General features: G+C 43.9%; 1 protein-coding gene across 7 annotated transcripts in view; it reads left to right on the top strand.

Moving 5' to 3' along the window:
* Positions 1 to 17,154, top strand: part of OSBPL5 (oxysterol binding protein like 5) — a 138,251-nt gene that overhangs the window by 43,339 nt on the left and 77,758 nt on the right. Inside the window, exon 1 of one of the 7 annotated variants that reach the window (XM_063398140.1) lies at positions 7,036 to 7,115. The exons of 3 other annotated variants lie outside the window; for them this stretch is intronic. In XM_063398140.1, coding sequence (XP_063254210.1) covers positions 7,056 to 7,115 — 60 coding nt within the window. In that variant the 5' untranslated portion in view covers positions 7,036 to 7,055. Of the gene's footprint in view, positions 1 to 7,035; positions 7,116 to 14,841; positions 15,061 to 17,154 lie in introns of those variants that run through there. 3 more of the 7 variants (XM_063398139.1, XM_063398144.1, XM_063398142.1) reach the window with 3 other exon arrangements.

Below are 17,154 nucleotides of genomic sequence, written 5' to 3' on the forward strand. Positions count from 1 at the left end.
ATTACACCATAAGAGATCAAAGGTGGTTTTTTTCCTAAATCTTTTTATCTGTCCCCAAAGCTGCTGCTAGCCCATTTAAGGTTTTTTTTGTTTGTTTCCATTTCACTGGGTGACGGCAAATTGAGAACTTCTTCCTAAGTGTTCTCTTTGAAAAGTGCTGATGTGATTCATGCCCCTTCCGCTGCTCCAGCTGTGAAAAGCTCACTGCTGCTTGTGGAATGACCCTGTCGGCACTGTGCCAGTGAGAGCCCATTCTTTGCATTGTGATGGAAAGCAATGGGGAAAGGTAATTAGAGTTTAAGATAGTGTATCAGGCATCTGTGAGACTGAGTTTGTAACTTCAGATTGGAGTGCTGTGCCTTCAGCTTGATTATCTATTAATTTTAAAAACTTTATACCCATGAAGAGAGAGCACTCTGGACTCAGTCCCCATTTATTTGCAGGTAGATTCCCATACTCAGAGCAGGGACATTGGCTTTTTCACTGCCTTGCCTTGCCACTGTACCTTGTCCTTGAACTGGAGGCATCACAGGAGAGCTGGAAGGGCAGATTGAGAGTCAGGTACTAGGATCCAGCTGTGTTCCCCTGAAATACTAGGGGGTTTGCTCAGAGTGAAAAGGATCCCAAACTGTGTTCTTGTAGACTTCATTCTGGTCGCATCTTCCCCTGTATCTCACTTCATTGCCAGGTCTCAGTGTGCCAAGACCAGGGCCACAGTTGGCAACTGGAAAGGCTCAGTGTGGATGGATCATATGTCCCTGCTCCAGGCTGTGTGTGTTTCTGAGCTGATTGTGCCTTGTGAGGGCCTGCTGCCATGGGAGCTGGGTTCAGCTGCCAGGGATGTTACCTTCCTTCACGTGTGAAGTGGCTGCAGCAGCAGTGGTGGTATGAAAGGCTGGAATGAAAACACGCAGCTTGGCCAAATTTCTTTTCCATAGAAGTGATGCTAAGATATATTTGCAAGTTCCAAAGGGTTGTGTGTCTGTGGATCTCAGGGAAGGGTTTCAATGCTGAGTTTTCCAAGGGAAGGTCTCTGGCTAGCATGCAATTTACATTGTATCTCCATTCATTCATGGAAATCACTGATTATCTCTGGTTGAAATGGTCGTCAAACCAGCCTTGAGGCAGTTGACTGAGATGCTGAATTTCAACACAAATACTCTAAATTCAGTTGAGTACAAGTCCTCTACTGGGAAGTGATGAGTAAGTTTAATTACAAGCCACTGCAGTGATGATAATAAGTGTATCTACCAGTGCCTATGGTACTCTCATTCTTGGTGTAAATAAATTAGTCAGATCAAGCATTAGGAAAAGCCATGTACTGTAAAGATGATGGATTGTTGGAAGAGGCTGCAGAGGAAGAGCTGTGAAGTTTTCCTCACTGGAAGCTATTAAGAGCATGCCGGAGAAATGCCTGCCAGTGCACGACCTGAATTCACTCCGACTTGCTTCAGGCAGAGGCATGGGGAAAAATACAGTACAGCACTGTTTGAGATCTCTTTCAGCCTGCGATGGAAGGATAACACATTCACAAGTTAATAACCATTTCACATAATTTTGTTGTGCATCTCTCACTTCTCCATGCTGAATGTATCCTTAAGTGGTAATTTGCTTTCTTCTGCAGCCCCTTATCAAAAAGACACCATAGCTATAGTTAATTATGCTGCAAGGAATGTATCAAGAGTCGATGCAGTGGCATTTCATAAATGTTACAGTGTTGCCTGCTGCTCTGAATTCTGCTCCAGGTAATGAATTGCAAATCTTGAAAACCTCAGACTTGGAATTCTCCCTTTTTCCTCCCAGTGTTATCATTTGCACTTGAGGTTTCCACGTGCAGCTGCAGCCAGGATTGGTGGGGAGAGTAATGCAGCCTTGGCCCAGGTGCATTCCTATAAGGTACTTCAGTGGTAGAAAAAAGTTACAAGGGTAATTTGAATAGCTATTCATGAACCAAGACTGTGTAGCCAGAAGTACTGCTTACTTGGTGAAAAAGGATATATGTGAGTGGAAAGAAGCTTCAGCGGGTATTTTGACTTGCTCCTTGGAGCTGTCTGACTTCAATGTCTGCCCCAAGAGCACAGGAATACCAGGCTCCTGCTGAGAGGGGCTGCTGCTTTCAGTCACTCTTGGTGGGAGCCTCTCCCCTTCAACTGAAAGCAGAGACTAATTTCCTGATTTAGGACACACAATTATGAGAAGTTGGGCAATGTAAATGCCAGCAACAAGGATCCTCCTGAAAGAGGAGAGCACTGCTAGAATACCTTTCTGCTGGATATACAGTTCCCTGGAGTCTGCTGTATGTGGGGCATGACTGGTGGCAAGTGGAAAGCTGCTGTAGTTACTCTGTAGTTACTTTGAATTTGCTGTTACCTGTTATCAAAAATAGACTCCTGTGTTCTGGTGTATAACTAGGTTTATTATCAGTCTCTGTGTATTAGCACTGCTTATCTTTCTGAGGTCGTTCTAGCAGATGTCTGCTTGGAAAGCCTGGGTGTCATTGTTGATATTATGGTCTCTCTGCAGGCCAGAACAATAGTCTTTTTACTCCTCAGCTCCCCTGCTGCTGGAGCTGAGTGTCAGGGATTTGCAGAGCAGAGAGCCAGAGAAGAAAAGTGGGGCAGGATTTGGGCTGCTGCTTGCTTTCCATCAGTTGTAATGCTATTCCTCCAGGCGTAAGGTGCATCCCGAGTCTCTCTATTCCACCTGCGAACAGTTTCCACTCTTTTTCCAGTTTAAGGGTTTTTGTCTTTCCTGGAGAAATCCACTTTTTCATTTTCTTTGGTGTGACATTATTTCTAAAGATAGGACACACCTAATACATGAGTCAGTTCCCTACATGCCATTAGTCTCATACATGCCATAGTAGAAGGCCACCTCTTTGTGGTAACCAGGAAGGAACAGATGTTTTTATCACCCTTGGGCATTGTGAGTAGTGCCTTACTCATGATAACCACCCATGTGGATCAGCCAGGCTATTTGTGCAGTACAGTGTGGGAGATTATCAGAGGCTGGTCTCTAGTAAAAAAAAAAAACAACCAGTTTTCTCTTGCATTAGAATGTTTCCAATGGGATCACCTCATTTACTCAGGGAAAGTTTCTAAAAATGATTCCCTGCTGAAATGAACTGTGATTTCAGTAGAGCAGTTGTGGCAATTTAGGAATAGCATGGACTTGGGGTTCACTGGGAAAGGAAACTGGGTAGATTTGACAGTGCAGTGTGATTCTAGCTTTCACCAAGGCAGGATCTAAACCCTGTTGCCTTGTGAAGGCACTGATATATTCACCATGAGATGTTTTTCTGCTTCTGTTGAAATGCTGTACCTACCTTGCATTTGGTAAAGAGATAAATCCTACCTGCCAATCTATCTGTCCTTAGAAAAAGCTCCATTTATAATTACTGTTTTATTTGCTTTGATAAAGATGCCTGGACTTGTTAAGTCCTGCAGTATTTGACTGAGCTAAGTGGTCTGATCAAGGGAAGTTGCTGTGAAATTTTCTTCTGCTTTGGTAAAAGTTAGTTCGGTACACAGAGTTGTGGGGATGCCAAAGAGATGTGTTTTTCTGAAGCCTAGACTCTGTTTTGTGTGACTGTCATGTAAGGACTGTGAGATGAGTTCAAGGAAGAAGAGGGGAGCCGTTTTCTCAAAATGAAAATCCTTGCAGAGAATTTAAGACCAGGAGCACTGAAGAGAGTGGTATTCTTCAACTTGAGTGTTCCAAGTGAGGAGTGGAATTGAGTGGATGTTGGGTGAGTGTTAGGCACTGAATGTGTCTAACCGTGTACATGTGCATTTAGTCTTCCAGGTTGCCTTTGATGTAGAATAGTTAATTATCTTTCTTCAATTTAGAATTTAAAAAAAACACCAAACAGCTAGGGGATTTTTCCCCCATGTGGGTGTTGTTTCCCCAGTCCTGGCTGCTCTGAGAGGCGTTGTTCATTACCAAGGTTTAAATGTAGTTTAAGGTTAATAGTTTGGGCTGGGGGTTAGGATTAAGGGTTAGGTTAGACTTAGTCAGGGTTAGGTTTAGAGTTAGGGTTCACAAGCTTAATTATGTCTCTCCACACACCATAAGCTCATCTGCGCTGTTATCTTGCTGATTAAATGACAGTGATCTGTTTTCTTTATAAGAAAAAAAAGTGATACGTAATAATTGAGCAGCAGTAATCGGAATTTTCCAGTGCTTTATAAGCAGGGAACTGTAGCACTAAGCTTTCTCAGTCTTGAACTTTCTTTTGTTAAAGATAGTGTATCTTCATAGATACTTCTTTTTCTCTGTGGATGTTTTTTTAAATAGAAATTTCCACTCATTGTCCATTAATATAATTTGGCACAAAGATAGACTAATTGCATGGGCGGGCACAGTTATAGAGATATAAATCTCTTCCAGTGACAGTGTCTTGAAATAGCAATCAGTCAGGATATCATCACTGCAGTGTTATATTGCAGATGGGTTTTGCTGCCTTTCTGTGAGGGTGAGTGTTGTTTTGAACCCATACACGTGTGTGTGCAGATACATGTGTTGTTGTGTGTATGTGCATGTGTGTACCATGTGTGCAGTTGTGGGTATTTAATGCTCTTGGATCCTTCTGTCACTGAACTCTTAGGATGTGGTGGGTATCCTGTAGAGATCTAAGCAAGAAAGAGTCTCTGCCTTCTTTTTTATCCAACTTCACCCACATTGTAACACTCTGTGCTGTCCGTGTCAGCTGTTACCCTCAGTGCCCAGGAGGGAGATGTGACCCTCCTAGGTCATGTTTAGCTATCCTAGGCCCATCTAACATCCCTGGAAATCCTGGGGTTGACCAGCTTTGAACACAATGTTTGAAGCCAGATTTCGAGGAACTAAATGTACACTTGGCTTGTTTTTATTTATTTTTTTCACCAGCAGGTCCTCAGTAACCCACCTTCTTGCCTGTCCCCACAGGGAAGCACTTTACTTGTCTCTCCTAAACTGAATAATGGCAGTCTGTCACCTCAGTCTTACTGGAAAAGGAGTAAAATGCCAGACCAGTAGCAGGCTTGAGGTCTTGTATTCTGCTTGTTGTGGTCACCTGCTGCTCAGTGCAGGGAGCTGCAGAGAAAAAAACACTTGTGTGGCCGTTCCTCTACTGCCATGTTCCAGGTATGGCATCACAGCTAGCAGTCTGTTTGTGTCTGTTTTTCCATTACTGGTGTAATGACTCTGTTTAATACAAGCAAAAATATTTCAGAAGCGAACCTGGCTCTGACATGTTAATGTTGGTTCCCTGTCACGTGTGCTGATCTCTCCTTGCCCAATGCTGCCACTGAACCACCGATGGGACAAGTCTGGAGACTCAGCATCAGGGAATCTCTGAGTCACTGGTGACACAGCTGCCAAAATGGATTTTCTTGGCAGAAGAAGAGACAGGCGTGGTTTCAGAGAAAAAAAATCCTTTGGCAGTCACGTTATGCTGCCATTTTAAAAATGGCATGTTCTGTCAGAAATGCTGCTTCCTAACCTTTCTTGCTTGCTTTGGATTTAGAAACACGCTCTTTGATGTGGATAGTAGACTTGGGGCCAGAAGTTCTTCCTTTGGGTGTCCACCCCTTCAAGACAAAGGCTATTTTCTAGATCACAGAACTCAAGTCTGACTGTCTGTATCAGAGTTAGCTGCTACATGTGCTCTGTGCCTCCAGCACGTACAGCACCTCTTGGGTGGAGTGCAGGCACTGGCTGTTCTGCTGGATTGCAAGTCATTCCCTCCTTGCTGTGCAGCTGTTGTGCTTAACCATGGTGCACAAACAGAAAGCCAATGCAACACATGATACCCAGCTATCTATGGCATGAAATGATGTGTTAGCGCTTCAAAGGCAGCCCAGAGCCTCGTGGTTGTCCTCTCAAATAGATCCTGCTCTCTGCTAAGCATAAAGGATGTCGTGTAAATAGCCTCACTTGCATCAAAGTCAGCTCACCAGCTGTGGATCTGGCTCCACGTGTCTGGCATGTTCTTTACCAGCACAGATAATGGTATTTAAAGTGACTTCTACTGAAGTTTTTGACTCTCTGGTGGTTTTTACTGCATCTGGCTCCATTACTGGCTTTCTTACCATTCCCATAACATCTTCCTCTTTTTGGGAGCTGTTGTAAAAGCAGAACCTTGTACAGCTGAAAGCATTAAAGTGAAAGGGTTCATGAAGAGGGAGCGGAACAGGCTGTTTCTGACTCTGGTTGCTAATAGCTGGATTAAACGGGAGCTGACACTGCAGTCACCTCATATCCAGTCCCATGGTTCTACCTCAGTTTTAAGCTGGAGTACACAATGTTTGTCTGTGTAAAAGGCCATAATGAAAACAAGAGTGTTGGAAGAAATAGGGTAATTTATGTTTTATGGGTGTTCCTTCCTTCCTGGTTTAGCTCTGGACAATAAACTCATCTTTAAGTAGTTGCAGTTAATGAAAATTAAGCCTAATGAGCAGTTTAATGTAAGTGCCCCATACATTCAACTTACCAGCACAGACTGCAGAAAAATATGACCACTGAACAAGTTACTGGCATAGTCTGAAGTGTGTGTGTCTTACTGTATAAAGTAGTATCAAAGGCACGCTAGGAGGCACCGATATTTCTTCAGATTGCCAAATTCTCTGACACCAAAGCACAAGCTTTTGAACACCTTGAAATGGGTTTCTGAAGGTTTGGATAAATTTGCCTTTTGCTGGAATTTTTAAAATCTGAATACCTCTTACCAAGAAAAGCCTTTTTTGTGCCTCTTAATCCTCAGTGGCTGTGTTTCTTATCAGAGGTTGTCTGCCATGTCCTAATATAAAGTACTTAGGACAAAGCATGTTGGCACCAAGCACTAAGTGTGGGTATGAAAATGTGTGACTCTGAAAATGAACCAGAGCTGTGGTTGCAGTTACAAGTTTTGCACATGAGTGATTTGATTTAGAAAAAAATCCTTCCGAAGTTGGGGTGACATGCTGGTTCATGGAAACAGGCTGCCACTGCTGAAAAGTCAAGTTCCTGATTTAACAAACAACACTTTTTCATTTTCCCTTTTTAATTGCAGAAGTCAGTCAGAGTTCATCTCCTGCATGTTGGGCCACGAGGAAGAACAACTTCCTTGTCATCCCTTATGCTGGCTTTTTCTCACTGTATGTATGATTTCTTTCCTACCAGTTTTACTAACTAAAGTCACAACAAACCATTCAGGATTGCACATAATCATGATGGCTCAGTCTGTTTAGAAAGTTTACTTTGCCCTGTAGCAGCCAGCACATGTTTCTCCATATGGAATTTTTCAGTCTTTTGTGCTCTGTAGCTGCTGCAAGCAGAGGACACTTGGGTGGGTGAGGAGCACCTTTGTCCTGCCTTCACTCTGTACTGGGAGAAGTGGGCTCTAAGACTGGTCCCAGCAGCCTTTGTCCTGATTTCCTCATTTTCATCAGACAGAGCACCCAGTTTGCCTGCTGCACTGCCCCGTTTGCCCATGGCTTGCTGAACTCACTCAGCCATGGCCTTTTTCCTCCAGTTCTCGACTGGGCAGCTCTTGAGGCTGCCAGTCCTCCTTGTCTCTGTCCTTCTGGCAGCAGCAAGACAAACTCTCTCCTGTTCTTCTCCTCTGCGCATTTGCAGTCTGCCTTGAAGGAAAAGACTTCTCTTTGCAGCTTTTGTTTATTAAACTGAGCAAAAGAACAACGCCCCAAACCCAAACCCCTGACATTTACTGGCAGCATGGCAGTGATTCAGGCAAGCACAAATCCTGTCACCACCTTACTGTGTCATTTGGGAATATCATTACAATAGTGCACGTTTCATGCAGCAGTATTTCCTCAGTGTCCTGGCCCTGGAAAACCTCTTGTTACTGGATACTCACCAAGTTGTTAATGGAAAGTTTGGAAGCAGATGTGGCAAGATTTATAAACACATATTAGCTATCTTCTTGCTTCTTCCTGAATCACAGGACCTCATCATAGATTTGGAGAAAGGTTTACATTTTCTCTTAACTAGGGCTCAAAGCCCAGACCGACTCATACTTTCAGCAGGCTTATTTCTCATAGCTGTGTTCCCAGAAACAGGCACAGAGAATGTAACAAAAGTATTCCCAAGATAGCTAGCCTGCTAGCCAGATGTACACTGAGAAGAATAATCTGCCTAGAGGGATGGGTGCTGAGCATATTCTTGCTGCTGCTGGTTGCCCCCTCTTCCTGCCATTTGAGGTTTCTGTATTAGTTTCTAACAGCTTTTATTTTCTGATGCTTTTCTGCCTGGCTTTTCTTACACATCTCTTTGATACCTGGAATCCTGGGTTCTTTGAACTGCAAGGCAAACTGGCTGTAAATCACTCCCCCCCCTTTTTTCTTTTTTTTAAAAATGGTTTCTTCAAGTGTCTCTGTGTAAATGTCCCAAGTGGTACCTCTTTATTCTGATCCTGTAATGCCTTGCATTTTTTTTTCATTCTTCTACCTTGTTACTACAATATTTTACTGGTGAGGTACAGTGGAGCCCCTGTGAAGGCAGAAGATACAGCTCTTCTTGAAATCATCTCTGTAGTGACACAGCATCACATGCCTTGATGGCGGTAGCAGGGAAGATCTCTGTTGGTTAATAGATGTTGATGCTACAAATTGTCCGAGATCTGAATTTACGTTCTTTCAGGGAACTGCCAGCACAGAAAAGCCTGCAGTCCCATTTTCAGATCAGGCTATGGGATCGGTGCTGAATTTATTATTCTTCAGGAATGAAAATGCTGTGATTTAGAAAAGTTACTTTCTTTGTATGAGCTGGGTTGCTGTCAGTGGCGGCACTGCTGGGGAAAAGCAGCATCCCATCAAATCTGTACTTTGCATAAAGCAGAGAGAAGCCTCAGTATGATCAGTAACCCTCTTCCTATGGTCCTGTTAGTTTGCAGACAGAAAAGACTGATTAAGGCAAAAGATGGTTTTTAGTGGGTAGGACTGATGGAACTTTGTTTTCAATGGCCTGTATTTTATACCTAAATGTTTCCTTGATATATCTGAATGTCAAATAAAAACTGTAGCAGCCATTTTAAATGGCTAGTAGAGGCTTGTGATGAGTGGAATTAAGGAAAAGGCAGGAAATTGGTTTGGCTGCTGTACTGGTAAAGCCACTGGCACAACCTATAGAATTTGTTAAGCCATGGAAATAAAGCATGGCTTTTCTGAAAAATTGAAATGTTAGGTTCTACAACTTTTTTTTTCCCTTATATTTTTCTTTTTTTTTTAATATGGCAGTGTGGGGAGCTGGTAAAGACTTGGCCCTGTTCACAGAGCATCTTGGAAGCAGTTCAAGAAAACAGAGGAATTAATTCTATTTGCTTAAAAAATAGGTTTAGTTTGTAAATAGCATGAGAAGATGTAGCAAGAAGGATGTTGTAGGACTGTTTGAGAACAGTCTTATAGCAATTTAGAAATTAAAAGTTTTTCTTTATCAAAGTTCTAGATATAAAATGATTTAATCTGCTGCAGACTAGATATGAAGGGCTTGCCTGTGTCATACCAAAATGTGCAGTTGTAGAAATAAGGAGTCTGGAAGTGGTGAGAAAGCATGGCCAGGCATACATCTGAAAGCAATTCTTCCTCCATCTCCTCATTTTGCTTGGTGGAAAATCAGCACTGTACAGCCTGGCATGTTTCTTTTCTGTTGCTTTGCAATCACAAAAAATGCAAAGCCCAAATCTCTTTCATGTCAATGATATTTCAAGAGGATTCCAGGTCTAAAGAAGAAAGAAAAGTAAGTTGTTTCTCATTTATTTCCTTTGTTTTGTTGGGTTTTTTTAAAGCTAGAAATACACTGTGAAGGCTGTACAATCAGGGAGGGGCCTGGGAACCTCGGCTGCACTAAGCCCTCCTTGCCAGAACCGCTGGAGTCCTCACATCCTTTGGCCTTTAGATGGGCAAAGGCTCCTGGGGCTGGAGGGCTGAGCAGGGTTGTAGGGAGTCTTCCTCAGCATACCTGGGTCCTCCTGCCTGGCCAGAAGGGGGTTAAGGGCTGCCTGCCTGCTCCATGATTCAGAGAGATTCCAAGGAAGAAGGTGTGCCTTTTCTTGCAGGAAATCAGAAGACACAAAGGGAGATGCCTTTGCTACTTCAGCTGAAGGAAGAAACTGTTTTGTGTTACTTGGACATTGTCTCTGACCGAGTAAGGAAAGCCCAGAGGAAAAGGGCCAGTGTAGACTTTGAGGCGAGAGCAAGCTGAGATTTCCCTAGACAGGTTAACAAGCTTTTCCAAAGCCACAGTGTCTTTAGAGGCAGCTTTGCTACTGGACCATGAGTTCCTGTGTGGGAGTTGAACCTACTTGCATAATCCACATCCCTGCCCAGTTGTTTTCTAGCTGTGAATTGATCAGGTCATCGATTTGTTGCAAGCTTCAGAATTTGGAAGTATTTTATTTGGGACAGTCTGTTCTAGGGTCTAGTTTTGCATTTGCATAGTAATACAAAGATGCGTTTGCTACTTGACCTTTCTCTAACAGCATTTAATAGTTGTCTTCCTGAACGTTGTTCTGTTTTTTGAAGATCAAAGTGTTTTGCCTGCTTTTTAAGAAAGCAACCAGTTCAGCCAAACTTACAGAGAAAACCACCTGATGGTATAAGCTTGGGGACACAGACATGCTTTTCCATTTACAGGAAGGACGCTGTTACTTGGCAGAAATGAAGCATAAACAAAGAAAGAAACAGTGAGCACGAGATCACCAGCCACATGGAAAATTACTTTCAAGCAAGTCTCTTTGAGATCAAGAAGTGTTGAGACTGATCCTGTCCACACTGACCCCAGGCAGGTCACCACTGACCCAAGCCCAGCTAAGGGTATGAGCTGGCAAGAGGGCAAATGCGTAGCAGTTTGCAGAAATTAGTTTTGTTATGGCATTCATCCTGAACTAGTTTAAGGAAGAGGTAGCAGTTATAATAGCTTCCTTCTGGGAAAAAATTTGATGATTTGCCATTGTTTTTCTGCGGCAGAGATGGATGGTAGAGGTAGATGTGCCATTGTTCCCAAGTGATGCTGTGACTGTTCCCTGCCCTGGATTGTCATGCCTTGCCTGGAGCCAGTGAGTTTCAAGGCTGCCAAGGGCAGACCACAGCCTAAAACTGTTTGTGAGGAGCCACCAGCTTGCTGCGATATTTAGTGGTTCAGTATAGAGAAAGGGTCACTGCCTATGCATGTACCCATTCAAAAATTCTCCACACTCATTGAGAGACAATGAAAATGGTGAAATTGTGAACCACGGGAAACATAGGGCTCAAGAGACCATCAAGACCATCTTTTTCCTGGACAAAACTGTTCCTGGTACCTCCTTGTCTCATGTGCCTGAGAAATCCCCTCTGTTCTCATAACTAGGATGGCCTTCTCAGACAGAAGCCCTGCTTCTATCCCCTTGTCTAAGAGGAGACCTCACACCCTTTGCAGTGCTAGTTGCTTGTGCACCCTTCTCTTCAAATTCATCCTAGTTCTTATTTTTGGCTTGTAATACCCAGCCACAGAGATCTCCTTTAAAACTGTCTGAAAGCAAGAGAGATACTTTTGCCTGAAGAGTCCCTGAGACTCTGGGACATGCAGTAAAAAAAATTTTACTTTCCACTCTTAATTACTTCCAGAATTTCCTGCAGGGTTCCTCTGCCCTCTTAAATGAGGGTTGGTATTCTGGGGGTACAGTGCATCCTGCATGGTTCCTCCCCTGCTTGGTAACCCCAGTTTCTCTGAGCGCCCTGGTTCTCCCAGCCCGTCATGGGAGAGGGTCTGTGGACCCCTGACCTTGGCATCACTCCTTGCCTGATATTCCATTGCGATTTATCACTTCCTCCAAGGTGGTGGCTTTACAATCCCAGCAGTGTTTGTGCTGCCTGACATATGAGCATTGTCTCCCACGAGGATTTCAATAGTTTCCTGCTGCTGCAGTGTCTCTGATAGCTGAAGTATCTGATCCAATAAAAGATCATGTCTCAGCAGGTGCTGCGGCTTCAGCAATGGTCTGTCAAGTACAGAAGGTGTTTATGCATACATTTTAATCTTTGTTTGCACAGTACTTTCAAGGTGTAAACCACCTCGAAAATGCTGGCTTCTCATTGTTACTATTATCACTGCATCTTCATTTATTAATGAGAAATTAGTGCAACAAGTGGGAGTTCTTCTGAAGTTCTTCAGTCACACCGTGCCAGATGTCTTGGAGGAATCTGGCCTGACACAAGTCTGCCCCAAGACCCCAGTGCATGCAGCAAGAGGAGTTGAAAATCATGTTTCAGTTAGAGAACTGTGACCGAATTGTTATCATGGAAACATGTTGGAATGAGTCACACAACTGGAACACTGCAATGGAGGGCTACAAACCTTTTAGAAGAGATAGACTGGGAAGAAACGGGAGTGTTGCACTCTCTGTTAAGGAATGGGTGGATTGTGAAGGGCTGTCTCTGAGAAACAGCCACAAACAAGTTGAGCTTGTGGGTGAAAGTCAAGGACCACACCAATAAAGGACACCTCGTGGGTAGGGTCTGACCAGGGTGAACCTGTTGATGCGGCCTCCCTCCTCAGCTATAGGACGCATTGTGCTCACAAGCTCTCATCCTGATGGGGAATTTCAACCATCCTGATGTCTGCTGGAAAAGCAATGCAGCTGGCTGTAGGCAATCCAAGAGACTCCTGGAGTGCATCAAGGGTAAATTTCAGATCCACATGTTACACAAACCAACGAGGAAAGATGCATTTGTGGACCTGGTGCTTACCAATGCAAATGAACTCATTACAGGGGTTAACACCAGAGCCAGCCTGGGCTGTAGTTAGCATGCCCTGGCTGGGTTTGTGATCTCAAGAAGTATGGGTGTGGCAAAGAGCAAAGTTAGGACTCTGAACTTTAAAACAGTGAACTTCCAGCTGTTTAAAGAATTAGTGGATGAGATTCTCTGGGAAACTGTCCTTAGCTGACCAGAGTTGGCAACTCTTAAGGCCACTTTTCTTAGAGCACATGACCTCTCCTTCCCAATGTGTAAGAAATCAAGACCGGCCAGAAACCAGCATGGCTGAGCAGGGACCTTCCTCTCAAGCTGATGAGCAAGAAGAAAATGCACAGCTAGGGTCAGATGACTGGGGAATGTACAGGGATACCATTTGGATGTGTTGACATGGGATCAGGAAAGGTAAGGCACAGATAAAATGCGACTTGGCAAGGGATGTGAAGAACAACTACGAGGCATTCTTTAAATACAATGGTCAGAAAAGAAAGGCCAAAGCGAGTGTACCACCTCCCCACCCCCTCCAGTAAAGGAGAAGGGAAAGCTGCTGTCAAGGGAGGGGATCTTACCCCTCTTCTCTCATGAGACCCCACCTAGAGTGCTGCATCCAGCTCTGAGGCCCCCAGCACAAGAAAGAGGTGGGTCTGTTGGAATGAGTCCAAAGGAGAGCCATGAATATGGTCAGAGGGATGGAGCACCTCTCCTAAGGGGACAGGCTGAAAGAGCTGGAGTTGTTTAGCCTGGAGAAGGTTCCAGGGAGAGCAACTTTTTACATGGGCAGACAGTGATGGGACAAGGGAGAATGGTCTTAGCTGAAAGAGGACAGATTTTTATTAGACGTTAGAAAGAAATTCTTCAGTGTCAGGATGATAAAGCCCTGGAGCAGGTTGCCCAGAGAAGCTGTGGATGCCCCATCCCTGGAAGTGTTCAAGAACAGGCTGGATGGGGCTCTGAGCAGCCTGATCTAGTGGGAGATGTATCTGTGGGTTCAGAAGAAGATGATCTTTAAGGTCCTTTCCAGCCCAAGCCATTGCATGATTCTGTTTCTATGAAGTCAGTGTAAAACTGTTTACAAAAAGCTACTGGCTGATACACTGCAGTGGGTGACACCAGCAGATAAAGATATTTTTGCAAAACTCTTCCTTCACTGTGATGAGGGCCAGGGAAGAGCACATCCTGGAGAGAACAACAGCAACACAAATAGCCTTGGGAGCAAGCTTTGGCTGAGGTGTGTGTTCTGTGTTTGTCTCTTAATTTAGCAGTATCGGGAAAACCCACGAAGGAAAAAATGTGGATATTTTCCAGATGCAGAGTGATTCAGGGCTGTAATTACAAATGCTCGCCCACTGAAATATTTGTACAATTGCCATGGGATACTGTAACTAGCAACATCCATTGGATTGTTTTTAAATCTAAAGCAGTAATACTGTGCTAGTGTACCTGAAGTCTGCACCAGTGCTTGACAAACCTGCCTCTGCATGGCAGGTTTATGTTCTGTACAGCTTAAGAAATGATGCTTTTACTGCTCAACTGCATCAGCTGAGAAATCTTTGTCAAACTCATTTGTATCTGAGTCCTGTGCAGAGTGCAGAGTGATTCCACAGTTGCAAGGATTTACTTTATTCCTTTCAGTTTCATTACAGAAAAGAGTGAATTGAGGAGGGTTGTTTGTTTCAGTTTGGTTTTGGTTTGTTTTGTTTTTAATTTTGATTGCACAGGGATTCTGTGTGCTAAGAAGCCACTAAAAAGGAACAGAATGAGAGTGAGAGATTATGCGTGGCAGGAATGGAGTCTTTCCCAGAGTTGCAGATTGTTTATTGCTGCCGTGCTTTGATAAGTGACAGCAACTGGCTGGAATTCTCCCGGTGCTGCCCAGCTGCTTTGATCAGCAGCGAAACTGTTAACAGTGCTGACAATTAATTATTGTCGATGGGCATTGCAGCTCGAACTTCCCCTGCCAAACAGTGGCAGATCACACCCATCAGGGCTATTGTTTAAGGCTTTCTTTGGACGTACCGCTGGACTGAATCTTCTGTGCTGCTTCTCGGGATTTTCTTCCCCAGTCCCCGTGGTTAGAGTCGCCCTGGTTTTCTGAGCGGGAGCTGGGATCGCAGGCAGGGTGCTGGCAGCGTGTGGGAGGTGTGTTTGAGAGCCATGTGCCCCCGGAGCAGAGGCTGTGCGTGCAGGTGTCTTCTCTGGGTGCTGTGCTGATCTGCAGCTCGGGGCAGTGTACCATCCAGGAGGGGATCAGAAAGCCTCTGGCGGTGAGGAACTGGGGAAGGGATGGTGGCTCTGAATGCAGGTGTCGTGTGGGAGAGAAGAGTGAGTGCTCTCTGAGGCTGCAAGCACTGCGGTGAGTGTCCTTTTCCCCTTCCCCAAGACTGATCCCAACCTTCCTACTTTCTATCACTCTCTAAAATCCTCTCTTTGTGTAGGCTCTTTCTTTATGCCTTTCAGTCTGCCCTTTTTTTACCTGACCTCCTCTTCTCCCCTCATCTCTTATTCCCCTCCTTTCAAACTCCTCTGTTTTCATCCCCATACGCCAGAGGCTGGACACAGTCTTAGGCAATTGCAGTGGGTTCTTTGAACATTTATAGCCTTATACTTTGGGAACCTTTGGCTGGCAGGAATTGTGTCTGATGGATTTAAAAGTATCTGAACCCTATTTGCATTTCTGCCTGTCTGCTCAAAACCGCACCGGCTCTCAGGTCCCTTGAGGCTTGAATTCTGCTAGCAGCAGCTGTGGCAGTGGCATCCTGTGATTTGCTTCATCAGTTGTCATTTCAAGGGATTTGGACTGATATAACAAGGTTGGCCATCTTACTGCCCTCTGCTGCTATACAACTTGGGTATCTTCTCACCTACATAAAGGGTGGGTAGCTGGCTGTATTAGTGAGAGCCCACATGGAAGTGTGCCCCCTCCGTATGTTTTTGTTGCTGTTATTATCACTATCCAGCGGTCTGTATTGATTTGTGGTTTATTTTATTCAGCTAAACCCATGATCAGCCCAATTCTTTTCTACATCTAGATTGCTTGTAAAATTAGGAGTTTTAGCAGTGCTTTTGAGATCAGGAGCAAATCCTCTAAAAATTAGGTCTTGCCTATGTAAACAACTTGCACTACTTTTTAACTGCTGTTCTGTAATATTGATACAACCCTCCCCTAGCGTGAATTCAGCTATGCCAGTATGAACATGCTTATACCAGTGTGGCTTGTTCCCCTGTGGGAAAGAAGAACCAGCTCTTCCAGTATAAAGCACTTTCTTTTGATTCTGATTACATCCATGCTTTTGTTGTATCATCTGAAATATTTCAGAAAATAATACTTATAATTTAACAAGGGTGAACTGGTGCAAAATCATGTATAGAACAAGTCTTGGTCTGCAGACTGCCTCAATAACTCTTTGACAAGCAAGTGTTGAATATGCTGTGTATTTATAATCTTGTCTTTGTGACCAGAGGTGAAAAAGTGGAAAGACTTGGTGTTACTGCCATTATGTATTCACGGTTAAGAAACTAAGAACTGGCCAGTGTATTGCCTTTAAAGTTACGACTGTGAGTCATGTGAGTCGTGGTTGTTGTTTATTTATAAAAAAATACCTAAGATATTATCCACTTCCAAACTGATTACTGACCATTGCTTTTATGTGCAGCCAATTGGCAATGTAGTGGCAGAAATGTAAATTCCAGTAATGCTTACTTGCAAGTACCTTTGAGATGCCAGGGAAATAGAGAGGTATTTTAGCAATGTCCCAAAAATGGGTACTGAAAATCCAGTTGCACCAGGGAAATGTGAGTGCCAGGTGGGTGTGAAGCACTTATCTGTGGTCATCTACCTCAGTCATCAGTAGGGCAGGGCAGTCTAGATACCAAGAGTACATAGTGAAACTTTGAAATTCCAATCAGACACTGTCATCCTAAGCATCATGGTTTATCAGTGGGGTTAATCTAGATGATGAGTATGTGCCTTGTAGCAAGCGATGTGTAAGGAAGACTTGTGGTGTTTGCAGGCAAAGCAGAAATACATTTTGTACAGAAATCACTTTATATTCAGAGCTTTTTGGGAAGGCAGTGCCACCAACAGAAGTGGTCTTTTGGGAAAGAACTGTCTTAATTGCACATGACTGATGATAGATGTCTGGAAATATGGGACCTAACTAAAGCTTTTAGGAGAAAACAAGCAGGATAGGCTCCTTTTCTTCTGCAAGGTAAGAGGTTATTTTAAGGTATTTTAAGTTGTTTCAAGGTGATAGAGACGTAAAGGAGTTTATGGAAGGGAGAGAAGCTCCTGCCATTAGAGGACTGCAAAGCTTTGTTAGAAGGAATGTGCTTTGTTGTGCTGCTTGTTGGCACAGTTACCTTGACAGGTTATTGAAGGAAGTAAATTTTCACAGAACCTAATGGTTTCCTCCTATGAGTTAGTGTCACCTCTGTCTCATTTAATTCC

Source organism: Prinia subflava, chromosome 5, assembly GCF_021018805.1.
Source record: "Prinia subflava isolate CZ2003 ecotype Zambia chromosome 5, Cam_Psub_1.2, whole genome shotgun sequence".
Taxonomy (NCBI): Eukaryota; Metazoa; Chordata; class Aves; order Passeriformes; family Cisticolidae; genus Prinia; species Prinia subflava.